The sequence below is a fragment of the Microcaecilia unicolor genome, chromosome 8 (genome assembly GCF_901765095.1).
Source record: "Microcaecilia unicolor chromosome 8, aMicUni1.1, whole genome shotgun sequence".
Lineage (NCBI taxonomy): Eukaryota > Metazoa > Chordata > Amphibia > Gymnophiona > Siphonopidae > Microcaecilia > Microcaecilia unicolor.
This window is the reverse complement of record NC_044038.1, coordinates 232,114,702-232,132,175: the sequence shown is the minus strand read 5'-3', so window position 1 is coordinate 232,132,175 and position 17,474 is coordinate 232,114,702. Positions and strand designations below refer to the sequence as shown.

The 17,474-nt window shown below is 44.3% G+C and overlaps 1 protein-coding gene across 2 annotated transcripts in view; it reads left to right on the top strand.

Moving 5' to 3' along the window:
• The first annotated feature begins 236 nt into the window (after positions 1-236).
• LOC115476755 overlaps positions 237-17,474 on the top strand; it is a 71,412-nt gene continuing 54,174 nt past the window's right edge. Inside the window, exons 1-4 of one of the 2 annotated variants that reach the window (XM_030213329.1) lie at positions 237-343; positions 2,976-3,095; positions 9,675-9,765; positions 16,315-16,419. In XM_030213329.1, coding sequence (XP_030069189.1) covers positions 2,996-3,095; positions 9,675-9,765; positions 16,315-16,419 — 296 coding nt within the window. In that variant the 5' untranslated portion in view covers positions 237-343; positions 2,976-2,995. Of the gene's footprint in view, positions 344-380; positions 400-2,975; positions 3,096-9,674; positions 9,766-16,314; positions 16,420-17,474 lie in introns of those variants that run through there. The other variant, XM_030213330.1, reaches the window with a different exon arrangement.

Genomic DNA, 17,474 nt, shown 5'->3' with positions numbered 1-17,474 from the left:
ATGAAAATAAGTTGTAAGGGGGCAAGGAGATCCACAGTTCAGGTCCAAGTCCTAATAGATAGGGATGTATTGATATTACAGGCTATGATGCAACAGTACCTGCCAGTTCCAAATAGGGCAATGGCCTGTAGCTTATTTCGGAATATTGTGCCATTTATTTGTTAACAATTATTGACAGAACATAAAACGTTGGCAGTACATACTGAAAAAAAAAATGATCTGCCCAGCATCCTGTTTCCCTCCTTCTCGCACCACTTTTTGGGTATATAAAGAATATTTGCCACGCGTTAGATTTAGAGGTGTGAGGGAAGAACAGAAATTTGCTTATCTAGTGCTGATCACAGTAAGTCGATTTCTCTGCTAGTCTGAGGTGCACAACGGGGTAAAGTAGTTTGTAAGGTGGGGGACTATTCTTGCTGTTTACAAAAATCGTATCTTATCTCTTTTAAGTGTCTCTAATCCATTTACTACTACTACTACTATTTAACATCTCTAAAGCGCTACTAGGATTACGCAGCGCTGTACAATTTAACATAGAGGGACAGTCCCTGCTCAAAGAGCTTACAATCTAAAGGACAAGTGAACAGTCAGTCCGATAGGGGCAGTCAAATTGTGGGCAGTCTGGATTTCCTGAACAGCAGGAGTTGGGTGCCGAACGCAGCATTGAAGAGGTGGGCTTTAAGCAAAGACTTGAAGATAGGCATAGACACTGAGACCAATTTTCAAACAAACACTGGTAATTGTGAATCAGTAATTTGGGAAGCAAAACCCTTGCTGGGCAGACTTCTACAGTCTGTGCCCTGGTTGTGACTGAATAGATATGGATGGGCTGGAGTGTAAATTTTAAGGGGCTTCGACGTTAGCTTCAGAAGTTAGTACAAGAACAGTGCTGGGCAGACTTCTACGGTCTGTGCCCTGAGAATGGCAAGGCCAAATCAAATTGGGGTATACATATAAAGTATCACATACCATGTAAAATGAGTTTATTTTGTTGGGCAGGTCTTTATCTGCCGTCATTTACTATGTTACTATGGTACGCTTTGGGGTTCTACATGGAATGGAGTGGCCTAGTGGTTAGGGTGGTGGACTCTGGTTCTGGGGAACTGAGTTTGATTCCCACTTCAGGCACAGACAGCTCCTTTTGACTCTGGACAAGTCACTTAACCCTCCATTGCCCCAGGTACAAATAAGTACCTGTATTTGTAAGCCGCATTGAGCCTGCCATGGGTTTTTTTTTTTGGGGGGGGGGGGCTCAGCACACAAGGTAAGGGAGCTATGCACCTGGGAGCAATTTCTGAAGTCCACTGCAGTGCCCCCTAGGGCGCCCGGTTGGTGTCCTGGCATGTCAGGGGGACCAGTGCACTATGAATGCTGGCTTCTCCCATGACCAAAGTGCTTGGATTTGGTCATTTCAGAGATGGGCGTCCTCGGTTTCCATTATGGTTGAAAATCGGGGACGACCATCTCTAAGGTCGACCTAAATTTTGTGATTTGGGCGTCCCTGACCGTATTATCGAAACAAAAGATGGACGCCCATCTTGTTTCGATAATACAGGTTTCCCCGCCCCTTTGCCGGGACGCCCTGCAAGGTCGTCCTCAGGAAAACTTGGGCACCCCTTTCAGTTATGCCCCTCCACGTTACTCTTTGGGGTTCTACATGGAATGTTGCTACTAATTGGGATTCCAGAATCTTGTAACTCTTTAGGATTCCAGAATCTTCAGAACTTTTAGTTCAAGAACAGTGCTGGGCAGACTTCTACGGTCTGTGCCCTGAGAATGGCAAGGATAAACCAACTCGGGTATAAAGTATCACATACCATGTAAAATGAATTTATCTTGTTGGGCGGACTGAATGGACCATTCAGGTCTTCATTTTCCATCGTTTACTATGTTACTATGTACAAGCTTGTTGAATGCCCAACTCAGCCATCCAAATTTTAGCCATCTAAGTTAAGCAGATTTTCATACAAAGTTAGCTATGTTTTCAGGTGAATATCAGCGAAATCTAGCTAGATAAAACTTAGTGAAGAGTTGGAAATCAGTGCTATCCAGCTAAATGCATAAGTCTGTATTTTACAGCTGCTTAAGAACTCTGGATGTCAGAAGAGGGCGTTTTAAAGACTTTTTAGCAAGCTTGGGTAACAGAAAGAGAGGGGATTTAGTTGTTCTTTTTGCAGCTAACAATTCTCTTTGCTTATCCCATGCCCTCTTTAACCCCTGGGATAAGCACAGAGACGCTTAGGGGGGAAGTTATCAATGTGGGCTATTGTTAAAAGGTTTGCTAATTTACTATTAATCTCAGAATCAGCAGAATATTTGTAAAATAATCCTTCTTATATGTTCCCTTCTCCAGTACTGCCAACTCCAGACTTCGCGCCTTCTGTCTCGCTGCACCCTACGCCTGGAATAAACTTCCTGAGCCCCTACGTCTTGCCCCATCCTTGGCCACCTTTAAATCTAGACTGAAAGCCCACCTCTTTAACATTGCTTTTGACTCATAACCACTCGCCTCCACCTACCCTCCTCTCTTCCTTCCCGTTCACATTAATTGATTTGATTTGCTTACTTTATTTATTTTTTGTCTATTAGATTGTAAGCTCTTTGAGCAGGGACTGTCTTTCTTCTATGTTTGTGCAGCGCTGTGTATGCCTTGTAGCGCTATAGAAATGCTAAATAGTAGTAGTAGTAGTCTCTTGTAACCAGAGCTAATATTGTGATGTCATAATGCCTCAGTCCACCAATAAGAGCCAACCTCATCAGTGATGTCACAATGGCTTGATTGTCCTATACTTGGCTCACTTTTATTACATAGCTCTTTGAGCAGGGACTGTCTTTCTTCTATGTTTGTGCAGCACTGCGTATGCCTTGTAGCGCTATAGAAATGCTAAATAGTAGTAGTAGTAGTAAAACCATTCAACAAATGAAACCGATACATTCCTTACATCCTTGCTGACGGGGCATGATTTTTTTTGCAGGCACAATATCGAAATCGAAGATGTTCAAGATTTTGCTACTTGCCGTTTTCTGTGGCTTCCTCACACCTTCAAAAGGTTATGATATAGTATCTTCCTTCTGCCCCTGCCAAATGGAGGATGGTAAGTTCAAAGCCGACTTACATAAAGACCCATTTTGCATAGGGGGTATAGGACAGAAATAAAATGTCACAGTTGAGATGCTAGCAATTTCTAAGCTGTTTTATAAAAGGCCGGCTGAATGTGTAGCCATTTGTAAAATACATATAGGATTGTAGGATCTTCATGTGTATTTTCCTTAATGTACAGTGGTGAGAGCAGTCACTACTGAAAAAAAAATCATGAAAGAACATCACTCGGAAGTTTGCATGTGCCTGCGCCGACTCTTATATTTATACAAGCAAAAAAGCCCGTTTCACTCCAAAATGAAACGGGCGCTAGCAAGGCTTATCGTCTGTCCCCTGCCCTCCATGTCCAGCAATTCTCCTCTGCCCTGCCCTTCCCTCCCCTCAGTGTCCCGCGATTCTGTCCTCCCCTCCATGTCCAGAGATTGTCCTCTGCCCTGCCCGTGTCCCGCGATTCTCCCCTCGCTTCCCATCCCATCCATGCCCATCGATTTCACCTCTGTCCTGCCCTCCCATCCCATCCATGTCCAGCGATTCTCCCCTCCCCTCCATGGCCAGTGACTCTGTCCTTCCTGCCGCCCTGCCTTTACACGGTTCATGTTACCTGAGGTCGCAGCGGCGGCAGGCTGGGATCGCGTCGCCTCCAGCCTTCCCTTGCCTTCCCTCTCGGTGTTCCGCCCTCCTCTGACGTCATTTTGTCTTTACACGAGGGCGGGACACTGAGAGGGAAGGGCACGCTGGAGACGAGCTGACATCACCATGCTGTTACGAACCCAGCCAGCCAGCCAGCCATCCAGGGAAGCAGAGTTACAAATTATTATATAGAAGTGTTGATTCAGCAGGTCACACCTGTATTTCAGAAAACTTCAGACCTGGAATTAGCTAGGGATGGGTTGTTGTTTGCAATGACAAAAGAGCACCATGGGCCGTTCACGCACGGGATAGTCAACAGTCCTTTACTGATAGACATGACAAGGGTCATGTTTCGGCATCAAGCGCCTACCTCAGGGGTCAATAGGAACCAGTCTAGTTGAAGTAATAAGCTAAAAGCTCATATAATTAGCAACCCCAGAGAAATATCATCAGAACTGATTATATGGAAAATATCAATGACTTATTCCCGTGTTGTGGATATCATTAATGAATGAAAATAACCAGAAACATAACATTTTGTGTTTTCCATTTGCTAAAAATAGTGTACACTCTTTCCCCAATAATTCACTCATTCAAACCATTGCACAAAAAGCTCGTATACAGAATCCTGACCCCCCACAGTAGTAGTACCGCAAGGCTACAGCCAGGGGTCACCAGCGCTAAGTTGAACCCAGTGCTGGCAAGGGCAGGAGCAACTGGGATCATTCTTGCCTGGAACACACTATACCTCAGGGAAAGAGAAACGTAGGCTTGGGTAGTTCTGTGGATGGATGAGACCCTTTTTTAGGGAGGGGGGGCTGAGGTAAAAGTGTGCTTTTGGTGGAGGGAATTTCCATGTGGGGGAGTCAATGTAGGGGGATCTTGGAATGGGGGCCTTTGATGGAGGGGATGTTTTGAGATGGGGCTACCAAATTGGGGGGGGGGGGGGCTTGCACAAAGGGACTGTAATAGGAGGGACCAGGGAACAGCTTTTTTCAACTCTGGCCAGCTCCTTTAAGATGTGGTCTGAGAGGATGAGGCTGTGGCTTTATGCTCCTGGGATGGTGGAATAACGCTGCCCGCAGAGTCATTAACCTGTATTACTGTGCTATCAGGAAGTATTTTTTCACGGAGAGAGTGGTGGATGCTTGGAATACCCTCCTGTGGGAGGTGGTGGAGAGGAAAATGGTAACGGAATTCAAACATGCGTGGGATAAACATAAAGGAATCCTCCTCAGAAGGAAGGGATCCCCAGACGCTTAGCCGGCAGTGGGAGGCAGGGCAGGTGGTTGGGAGGCGGGGATAGCGCTGGGCAGACTTATACGGTCTGTGCCAGAGCCGGTGGTGGGTGGCGGGGCTGGTGGTTGGGAGGTGGGGATAGCGCTGGGCAGACTTATACGGTCTGTGCCCTGAAAAAGACAGGTACAAATCAAGGTAAGGTATACACAAAAAATGACACGTGAGTTTATCTTGTTGGGCAGACTGGGTGGACCGTGCAAGTCTTTTTCTGCCGTCATCTACTATGTTACTATCACTGGTTGATGACTCCCATGGTAACTCAAGGAGCAGCAAAAGTTCGACTTTTACCTCACCTTGATACTTACCCTCCTCCACCCCACGGCCTTGTTTAGCAGGCTTATTCATGATTTGCACATGGACATTAAACAACATCCATGTGTAGATAGTGATTTCTGAAGGGCTCCTTTTACACATGGATGTGTATGTATGACCTAATATTCTCACATGGAGATTTAAGTTTGTTAGGGTTACCATGTGGCTCCAGAAAAAGGAGGACAGATCGAGCCAGTCTGGGTTTTACTTTCATTGCTTTCAGTGGAAAGTTTTTCTTTACTCAGCGTGTGGTTAGACTCTGGAACTCATTGCCGGAGAAGGTAGTGACGGCAGCTGGCCTTGCTGAGTTTTAAAGGGGGTCTGGACAGATTCCTGAAGGAAAAGTCCATTGATCGTTATTAAATTCTGGGTTTTGCCAGGTTCTTGGGGCCTGGATTGGCCGCTGTCGGAGACAGAGTGCTGGGCTTGATGGACCTTTGGTCTTTTCCCAGCGTGGCAGTGCTTATGTACTTATGGAAGCAAAACCTTGATTGGATCAATGTGTCGGAGCCATATGGTAACCCTACGTTTGCTCCTTGGCATGTATCGGTTTTTAATAAGTGCTCGGTTCAGGCCTCCTCCTTAATCACCTGCTCTTTATTTTCCACTCCAAACTGAACTCAAATAAAGATTGTGCTCTCTTTAATGTTTACCTTTCTGCCCTCCCCCAGGTATAAAGGGTACTAGTTACCTGTAACCTGGAATGTCCAGGACTCCAGGAATTATGGTGGAGAGACAGAAAGACACAGAAGGCTATAGTAATCTGAGAATAATCAGTAATTGTTTATTACACTTGCCAATCAGGAATACAATTAGAATAAGTAATATAATTAATTAATTCTCATATGAGACAGCAACCGGGACACAAAGGTGACCTCTGAGAAAATTTTCTTGTTAACAGTGAAGTCAATTTCCTACCTGCTAACAGTATCACGTTTAGTCTCGCTAGAAAGCGGATATCATGTCCTTAGATGGATACTGTAGTAAATAAAAATATTTATAGTCTTGTCCGTAGACGGATATCACGTCAATAGACGGATACAATTATAAAGAAAGACATCAAAAATTTAGTCTCGCCAAAGGCGGATACCACTTCAGTAGATGGGTACTGAAGAGTTATGCTAGCCCTTGCTCTCAGTAAAATACAGGCCAATGGCTCATAATAAGAGCTAGGCTTCTTAAAATCAGAATCATCTCTGATACAAAAGAGAGCTAGCTTGTAAAATCAGAGATCACCTTTGACACAGTTACATTTCACTGTGGCAAGTGCTGAACTGGCAAGGGTGGGGGCAATCTACTCTATCAACAATCCTGAGATTGGCACCTGCAAGACGTCATGAGCAAGAGTTGCTATGGTTACGTAGAGATAGTGCTGGGTCAGCTGCACCCCAGGTGAGAACATCCAAAGGGGGGGCTACAGGAAGGTTTGGGAACATGTGAAGTCATTCTGATCAACTGATAAGGACTAGGAGCCCTGTTGAGACAGCTGGGGTCCATTGAAATGAATAGGGCCAAAATTGTATATAAGCAGCAGTTTGAGGAGTATTAGTTCAGACGAGACGAGACGAGACGAGAAGAAGAGGGAGATGAGAGGAGAAGACGAACAGAGAAGGGAGACTCCAGAAGGCTAGAGAGAGAGGACGTGCCATGATATGCGGTTCCATTATGTGAATGCTTAACCTACCTGTATTACCATTGGTAAGATTGTAATAAACTATCTTATTATATCTACTACATACTGGGTTCCTTTCTAATTACAAGAGTCCATACTGCCTGACGGTGTAAGCCTGTCATGAGCAGATTCAAGGTTGGGAAAGCTAGATATTTGGAGGGCATATGTAACTTTGCCCAGAGAGAGATGAGACGGGCCACTGCTTCCGCTGCTGGATTAGCAAAGGCAGATTCGGAGAAAATAAACAGTACAAGCATAATTAAAGGCACCTCAAAATGTAGTCTCGCCCGAAAGTGGATACACTTAATCTGTAGTAAGGTATAAGAACTAAAAATAATTAGCAGCATATATATATATATAGTACACATAGAGGCATATTTTCAAAGCACTTTGGGAGGCTAAGTTCCATAGGTTTCTATGGAACTTTGGGAGGCTAAGTGCTTTGAAAATGAGCCTGTATATACACATATATAGTTAATTAGCAGTATATATATATACTGACATGTATATGTATGTCATGAAATGCGCCATATTTCCTCCAATTGTTTTTACATGTGTGTATTTATAAAATAAGAATAGTCATACTGGGTCAGACTAATGGTCCATCTAGCCCGGTATCCTGCTTCCAAAAGTGGCCAATCCAGGTCACAAGTACCTGGCAGAAACCCAATTAGTAGCAACATTCCATATAGAACCCCAAAGAGTAGCAAGATTCCATGCTACCAATCCCAGGGCAAGCAGTGCCTTCCCCCATGTCCACCTCAATAACAGTCTATTGACTTTTCCTCCAAGAACTTGTCCAAACCCTTTTTTAAACCCAAATATGCTAACCACTGTTACCACATCCTCCAGCAATAAGTTCCAGAGCTTAATTATTCTTTGAGTGGAAAAATATTTCCTCCTATTTGTTTTAAAATATTTCTATACTAAACAAATAGGAATATTATTTTTTCATTCAAAGAATAGCTAAGCTCTGGAACTCATTGCCAGAGGATATAGTAATGGTGATTAGCATATCTGGGATTAAAAAAGGTTTAGATAAGTTCCTGGAAAAAAAAAAGTCCTGTTGTACGCTGTCGAGCATTTTACAAAAGACTCTATGACGGCAAATCCTTTTTTAACATACCATTGCAATTGAGCACATCCCAACCTGGATGTCTCAATTCCGATCTCTACTTCCTATGTTAAATTGAGCTCCATAGCTCAGAATTAACCTTGAATGTCTCAGTACTGTGCACATACAAATATTTCTGTATTACACAAATTCACACATATAAAAAATTCCTCTTATTTATTGAGATTTATTAATCACCTTTATGAAAAGATTCACTCAAGACACTGTACAGCAGGTACCGTTTAACATAAAACTTATAATTTTGTTAACAGTATAACAATATTAAAATAACCAAGAATAAACATGAATACAATAAATGAAGTAAACTTGAAAACAGTAAATTGAAACCTAATAATAGAACTGTGAAACAGTATCAAAAACATACACATTTAACAGCACTGGAATTCAAATACCAGAGATATAATACAATGTTAGCATAATACTAATGATATACCTAATAAGGATGCATTAGAACATTCAGGTAACATAACTCCATTGCCCCAGGTACAAATAAGTACCTGTATATAATATGTAAGCTGCATTGAACCTGCTATGAGTGGGAAAGCGTGGGGTACAAATGTAACAACAACATGGAATGTTGCTACTATTGGAGATTCTAGATGGAATGTTGCTACTATTGAGATTCTGTTGCTACTATTTGAGATTCTACATGGAATGTTGCTATTCCACTAGTAACATTCCACGTAGAAGCCTGCCCTTGCAGATCAGCAACGCAGCCGTGCAGGCTTCTGTGTACGTGCGGGACGTCAGACTCACAGAAACAGAAGCCTGCGTGGCCACATTGATAGAGTGGTGGACTTTGGTCCTGGGGGAACTGGGTTCAATTCCCACTGCAGGCACAGGCAGCTCCTTGTGACTCTGGGCAAGTCACTTAACCCTCCATTGCCCCAGGTACAAATAAGTACCTGTATATAATATGTAAGCTGCATTGAACCTGCTATGAGTGGGAAAGCGCAGGGTACAAATGTAATAAATAAAAATAACATAACTAACCTCTGTATTATACAGATTCATACACACAAATAAATGACTCCATTCCAAATAGCTGAAGCAAATTGTTTATGTGATAAACCAGTGACGATACTAGGTCGGCTGCCACCCGGGGCGGATCACCGATGCGCATCTCCCCCCCCCCCCCCCCCCCCGGGTGCAGCATGACACCCCCACAGTGCATCACCCCCCCCCCCCCCCCCCCACCCAGGTGCATTCTTAGCTGCTGGAGCAGCCGCGTGGCTCTCGGCTCCGCTGGCTCCCTGCTCCCTCTGCCCCAGAACAGTTCTGGGGCAGAGGGAGCAGAGAACCAGCGGAGCCGACAGGCGCGGCTGCTGTCTGCACCCCTCCAGTGGCATGCACCCGGGGTGGACCGCCCCTACCACCCCACTTTCGGTACGCCGCTGTGATAAACTGTAAGCAATTTAAACTACTATCTGGAGATTTTTCATCAAAACCAAAAGATATAGCAAAAGTGACCAATCTCTTGGTACGCCAGGGAGAGGGCTGAATTCATTGGTATTCTGTCTTTTTAGACTTCAGAAAGGCATTTGATGGCCAGCTGCTGAACCTGATACCTGGAGGTATACTTCCTAATATTGGAGGTCTGCTTGGTTCTCTCTCACAGTAAGTTACAATTTATTACTGCCTGTAATGTATTTTATTTTATTTTTATTTATTAGGATATATTTACCACCTTTTTGAAGGAATTCACTAAAGGCAAACATGAGCAATAGATAACTACAGCAGTAAAACTATTCAAATAACAATACAAAGTATGGCATAGTATAGTACTTCAACCTGATAAGAGGACTTTGATTAATATATGTAAAGTTAGTTTGGAGGTGTCCCTTTAAATTGATGGAAAAAATTTCCAACCCATATATGAAATATGTATCTCACAAATGGAACCTCAAACCTCCTAACAAGGAACAATACCAAAGTATTCACAATGCCTTGTATAAACAGGAGTAGGTTAATATCATAGGTTCCTATTTAAGGAGGAAAAAGAGAAAAAAAACCCAGACGCAAAAACTCATACTACCTGGGGGGAATTTTTGATTGAAACTTTCCTGAAGCTGTTTCGCCTGAACTAAGCTAAGTAAACCTTTAGCCATCGGTTTTGGGCATGTTTGTTGTATATTTTGGTAGGATAGAGTGGGTTTATAAATGTTTGCCATGGTTATCTTAGGCTTTGTGTTATCTTTAACTGAACTTCAGGTTTTTTCCTCCGGGGGGGGGGGGGGGGGCTCTTTTAGGTAGTCTCTTTTTCTGGCTGGGGTCAGTTTTGGGTAGTTTGGTCTTTGGTGTCCGTTTAATTTATATTTAATTTATATTTTTAAGAAGGAAAGAGAGTTTTTCATCCCATACGTTTTTCTCATGTAGTATGAGTTTTTGCGTCTGGGTTTTTTTCTCTTTTTCCTCCTTAAATAGGAACCTATGATATTAACCTACTCCTGTTTATACAAGGCATTGTTAATACTTTGGTATTGTTCCTTGTTAGGAGGTTTGAGGTTCCATTTGTGAGATATATATTTCATATATGGGTTGGAAATTTTTTCCATCAATTTAAAGGGACACCTCCAAACTAACTTTACATATATTAATCAAACTCCTCTTATCAGGTTGGAATATTCTTTATAGAGTTTGCATTCTCCTGTAGTTGTTATAGTATAGTACTTACAATGTCAACGCAATGCGTAATAGAACATTTTTAATTGACAGTGTAGGGTATAAGCAAAGATGGAATTTATAGATAGGTAAGAGAGTAAGAGGAGTTAGAAAATAAGGTGAGTAATTTAAGGACATTTGCACATGAGGTCAGAGAGATGGTTAAATATTATCTCAGCTAGGGTAGGAGTGGATAAACATGTCCTGCTGCAGTACGTGCAGCCCGAGTCACTCCTTGTGTGTGTGAGTGAGACTAACAAGTTAGTTAGTTCTTCCATTAAAGGCTTGGTTGAAGAGCCAAGCTTTCACCTGCTTCCTGAAGTAGAGGTAGTCTTGTGTTTAGCGGAGCCTTTCAGGCAATGCATTCCAGAGTGTGGGGGCTACTCCGGAGAAGGCTCGCTTGCGGGTATCACATCGTGTAATGTCTTTTGGAGAGGGTGTGTGGTTAGTGATGGTCCTTGGGAGGACCTTCGTGTCCTTGGAAGTGTGTAGAGGATCATCCTAGTCTTCAGGCTCTTGGGACCATGTCCTTTCAGGGCCTTGAAGATGCAGAGTTTTAAATTTAGCCCTCTATTGTAATTATTTAATGATTCCTTGGCTTTTAATGTGTTCATAGCTGATATGTACCTAATAGGCAGCAGTGGCATAGCCAGACAACAGATTTCGGGTGGTCCTAGGCAAGACGTGGGTGGGCACCAAGTGTTCTTCTCCCCTCCACCACCACCAAAACAATATCTCAGCATGCTTCTTTCCACCTTGGCAGTTTGCAGCAGGCATGCGATGAAAACTGAGAATGCGCAGGTGCCAGTATCATGGAGAGTAGCGTTTTCGTTACCATCAGGGGGAGGTCTTCAGCTGGTGGAGCTGGGGATCCCCGTCAGCTCCCACTCAACGTGTGCTACTGTTGAGTGGGCCTGAGCCCTAAGTGGGTGGGCTGTGGCCCACCCAGGCCCACCTGTGGCTACGCCACTGATAGGCAGTGCCCTTTAGATTGTAAGCTCTCTTGAGCAGGGACTGTCCTTCCCCATGTTTTAACTTGTACAGCGCTGCGTAACCCTTGTAGCGCTATAGAAATGCTAAGTAGTAGTAGTAGTACCCCCACAAAGCTTACAGTCCAGAGAGACAAATGAGATGCAAGAACTGAGGTGAAGAAATGATGATTTGATTTTATGAAACTTGTAGGGATGAATAAATCCCACCTGGTAGAGGGGTGGAGCCGAGCCTGAGACTGAGTTTACTATTGGCTATTTTATAAATATTGGGGTAAATATTCGGATCAGCATTTCTTTAGTTGTCACCGGTGTTATTGCTGGATATTCAATACCAGGCCATGTCCGGGCAGTGGATATTCATGATCATCTCTTATCCGGTTAAGGAGGTCTTTTATGAAGCGACAGTAAGCCCAACACAGGATTACCGCTCGCTAATCCGGAACTACAGCCGGCCAAATGTGGCCTCAGGCTGTAGTTCCGGCAGGAGCATGCGCCGTTTCTGGTGTGCCGCTAACCTGGCAGTAATTGGGCATCACTGAACACTCCCTTACCGCCACCTGAATGGGTGGCGATTAGTGTTTGCTGCCGCATGTGGTAAGGGTTATCTTACCACGTGGCTATTTTGGGGGGGCTTTTTACCTGTTGTGGTAAAAAGGGCCCTGGCGCGTGGGAAAAATGGCCCCTGCCGCTACTGCAAGGCTCTTTTTCACACAGCTTAGTAAAAGCCCCCCCAGTGTGATATTCAACACTTAATTTCCTAAGCAAAACTGGATAAAGATAGGCCTGTGTTTTATGCCATACAGTTTACTTCAGCAGTTAACCTGATAAGTGCTGACTCTGCCCTCAGTTCTCATACAAAATGGCTGCTTTGCAGTTTGACAGTTAGTGCTGGTTAGGTGACCCTGATTATCAGCAGTAATTTAATTTACCAGGAACCTCTCATGCTTGGTTATATTGCTTTGAATATCAACCTTATTGCAAAGGAGCCAACTTTTCAAAATGATTGGGGGTTGTGAAATTTTTTTTTACAGGTGGTGCATTCCTCCCTTCCCTCCCCTCCCCCTCCTCCTCCTCCACCTGTCCCCAACCCTCTCCTCCCCCTCCTCCCTCCTCCCTCCCTCCGAGTTCCAGACCCCCCTCCCTCCGAGTTCCAGTCCCTCCCTCCCTCTTTTCTTCCCAGTTTCAGGCCCCCGCTCCCTCCCTCCCTCCCAGTTCGTCCCCCCTCCCCTCCCTCCCAGTTCCAGGCCCCCCTCCCTCCCTGTTCCAGGCCTTCCTCCCCTCCCCTCCCTGTTCCAGACCTCCCTCCCTCCCTTCGAGTTCCAGGCCCCCTCCCAGGCCCATCCCTCTGAGTTCTAGGGCCGTCCCCCCCTCCTCCTTTTGAGTTCCAGGGCCGGCCCCCCCTCCTCCTTTTGAGTTCCAGGGCCGGCCCCCCTCTGAGTTTCAGAGCCGCTCCCCCTCCCTCCCTCCGAGTTCCAGGCTCCCTCTGAGTTCCAGGGCCTCCTCCCTTCCTTCGAGTTCCGGGCCCCCTCCCTCCGAATTTTAAAAGTCATCTTACCTCGTCGGGATTACGGCGGCAGCAGCAGTGAAAAGAGTGCAAGCTCGGCGCTTCAGCCTTTCCTTCTCTCTCTCTCTCAGCTCTGGTCCCGCCCTCATTTCCTGTTTCTGCAAGGGTGGGACCAGAGCTGAGAGAGAGAGAGAGAAGGGAAGGCTGAAGCGCCGAGCCTGCACACTTTTCACTGCTGCTGCCGCCATAACCCCGACGAGGTTAGATGACTTTTAAAATTCGGAGGGAGGGGGCCCGGAACTCGAAGGGAGGGAGGGACTTTGAAAATTCTGGGCTGGCGAAGGAAACTTCCGATGGGTGAAATATTGGGGGTGCTCGAGCACCCACAGCACCCACGGACTCGGCGCCTATGCCTTATTGTACCTTTCTGGTTTTTTTGTACGTTTCTTGTGAGATTTTTGTAAACTGCTTAGATACTAAGAAGCCTTTTAATAAAGTGTGTTGACCACTTAGGAGCCCTTTTATGAAAACATAGCACGCACTAGTGGAATTAGCGTGCGCTAAATGCTACGAAGCAAGTGTATCTATTTCTGTTAGTGTGCGCTAAGCTTCAGTAAAAAGGCTTCTTAATGTGCAGTTAGCGAGCAACGTAGTGAAATATTAAGAGTAGAGCCATGGAAGGAAATACAATATGACAGTTTGTTCAAGAAGAAACAAAGAAAAACTGCTTTATTAGCCTCTAAGGGCCGAGTTCTATACAAGGCATCTTAAATGTAGGTGCATTGGAATAACATGCATAGGGGGAGATTCTATATAATGGGACCTAGAAAATCCATGCGGAAATCATTCTTGCCTGAATGTATTTAATAAGATTTAACAAAACAAAAAAAACAAAAAGGCACACAACTGCTTACAAAACAGTATATAAACAACAACAAAGCAGTGGAATCAAATGTATTTATTGGAACAATATCCGACGTGGCCACATTTCGCCCTGAGGCTGCATCAGGGGTACAAACTATGAAAACAAAACACAAGTATAAAAACATATATAAAAAACAACAAAGCAGTGGAATCAAATGCATTTATTAGAACAATACCCGACGTGGCCACGTTTCGCCCTCAGGCTGCGTCAGGGGTATAAACTATAAAAACAAAACATAAGTATAAAAACATGTGTAACCATACATAATAACAATGTCATAAGCATGATTCAACAAATAAAAAACATTTAAAAATTGATTCAACATATATAAAACAATCATTTAAAAATTCTAAAAAAAACATGTATAGACATGATATCATCTGTAAAACAAATATTCATAATCATTAAAATCATAAACATCACATATAAAATTTTATCAGCACATCTACAGTTACTCCAATAAATGCATTTGATTCCACTGCTTTGTTGTTTTTTATTTAATAAGATTTAGGCACGGTATATAGAAAACGCTTAGTTGATATCCCAGCGCCTAAAACTACGTGCATCCATTTGCACCAATGAAAATGTGGCGTAACCCCCTGTGCATAGATTTACGCGGTCTGGTCCATATTTTATAACAGCGCACGTAAATTTGGGACCGCCCACAGACATGCCCCTTTTGAGTTGCATGCTTTAGAATTTAGGCATGGTTCACTACAAAATACGCTAACAGGCTTATTTTTGAGAGAGAAGGACGCCCATCTTCTGACACAAATCGGGAGATGGGCGTCCTTCTCTCAGGGTCGCCCAAATTGGCATAATCGAAAGCCGATTTTGGGCATCCTCAACTGCTTTTCGTCGCGGGGACGACCAAAATTCACGGGGGCGTGTCAGCAATGTACAGAAGGCGGGATGGGGGCGTGGTTAAGAGATGGGCGTCCTTGGCCGATAATAGAGCATTTTGCCAACTTTACTTGATCCCTTTTTTTTCATGACCAAGCCTCGAAAAGGTGCCCAAACTGACCAGATGACCACCGGAGGGAATAGGGGATGACCTCCCCTTACTCCCCCAGTGGTCACCAACCCTCTCCCACCCCCAACAAATATTAAAAAACATTTTTCCAGCCTCTATGCCAGCCTCAAATGTCATACCCAGCTCCATGACAGCAGTATGCAGGTCCCTGGAGCAGTTTTAGTGGGTGCAGTGCACTTCAGGCAGGTGCACCCAGGCCCATCCCCCCCCACCTGTTACACTTGTGGTGGTAAATGGGAGCCCTTCAAAACCCACCAGAAACCCACTGTACCCACATGTGGGTGCCACCCTTCATCCTTAAGGGCTATGGTAGTGGTGTACAGTTGTGGGGAGTGGGTTTTGGGGGGCTCAGCACCCAAGGTAAGGGAGCTATGCACCTGGGAGCAATTTGTGAAGTCTACTGCAGTGCCCCCTAGGGTGCCTGGTTGGTGTCCTGGCATGTGAGGGGGACCAGTGCACTACGAATGCTGGCTCCTCCCATGACCAAATGGCTTGGATTTGGTCATTTTTGAGATGGGCGTCCTCGGTTTCCATTATCGCTGAAAACCGGCGATGACCATCTGTAATGTCGCCGATCTCAACATTTAGGTCGACCATCTCTAAGGTCGACCTAAATGTTGAGATTTGGCTGTCCCCGACCGTTATTATTGAAACGAAAGATGGACGTCCATCTTGTTTCGAAAATGCTGGTTGCCCCGCCCCTTCGCCGGCATGTCTTTAGAGATGGACGCCCTTAGAGATGGTCGTCCCCGTTCGATTATGCCCCTCTAAGTGAGTTATGCGTGTAAATTCTAATTATTGCCATTTAGTGCTCATTATTGCTTGTTAAGTGATGACAAGTGGTTGGTTGCTATTGGCTAGTTATGACTAACTGGCTCGTTACTCAATTGGCTGCATGCACAATTTAACGTGCGCTACTCATCACATCGTATATAGAATCCGGGAATCAGAGCATGAAATTATTCATTAATCAGGTTGACACAATGTCAGTATTTTGAATGTATCAGTTATTGAGCAGACACCCCATTAACTCTTTTTCTTATTATGGCAGAATTGCGGTCGTAAGTATTGACATTGGAGACTTATCTCTAAAATGCAAGGAAAACTATGGGATCACCCTTCATTTGAACGTCGATATCATTTTAAAGGCATTGGGGTAAGTTGTGTGTGTGTGTGTGGGGGGGGGGGGAGTTATTTTTTTTAATGGATGGGTGTCAAAAATGTTCCAGTTCTATGTGTAAACATTTGTAGCTGCAGTTCTGAAATGTACTTTTAAACTCCTCCTGTGATTTGCACATCTTGGAATGGAAACACTTTTGGTTCAATATTCAAAGCAAATCATATGTTTGCTGGTGGCCAGGATAACATTATAAAAACTAGGGGCTTTTAATTTCCTAAACTGTGTTAGGCGCTAATACGCATGTAACATAGCAAAAATGGCCTACTGCGGAATGTGATAGAGCATTGCACGTTAGTATTTCCCTCTGTGTGCGCTAAGCATGTGGTAATTATTTTTAAAAATTGGGGTGGGGGAAAGGGAAATGGGACTTGACATGCTGCCTTTCTGAGGTTTTTGCAACTACATTCAAAGCGGTTTACATATATTCAGGTACTTATTTTTGTACCAGGGGCAATGGAGGGTTAAGTGACTTGCCCAGAGTCACAAGGAGCTGCAGTGGGAATCGAACTCAGTTCCCCAGGATCAAAGTCCACTGCACTAACCACTAGGATACTCCTCAACTCATTCCACCAATAAGAGCCAACTTCCTCAGTGATGTCACAATGGCTTGATTGCCTGATACTTGGCTCACTTCTGATATTGTGATGTCATAAGGGAAAGGGGGAAAGGGAAATGGGACTTAATATACCACCTTTCTGAGGTTTTTGGAACTACATTCAAAGCGATTTACATATATTCAGGTACTTATTTTTGTACCAGAGGCAATGGAGGGTTAAGTGACTTGCCCAGAGTCACAAGGAGCTGCAGTGGGAATTGAACTCAGTTCCCCAGGATCAAAGTCCACTGCACTAACCACTAGGCCACACCTCCTCTGGCAATTGGAGCTTCCTTTTACGTGAAATGCCCTGGTAAATCTATCACTTCGGCCAGGGGCAATTCATATATATTTGTTGTCTTTTGCAACTAAAGACTTTTCAGGCTGGGAAATGTAAGGGGTGGGGGGTATGTGATGTGCTTGTTCTGTATGTAGA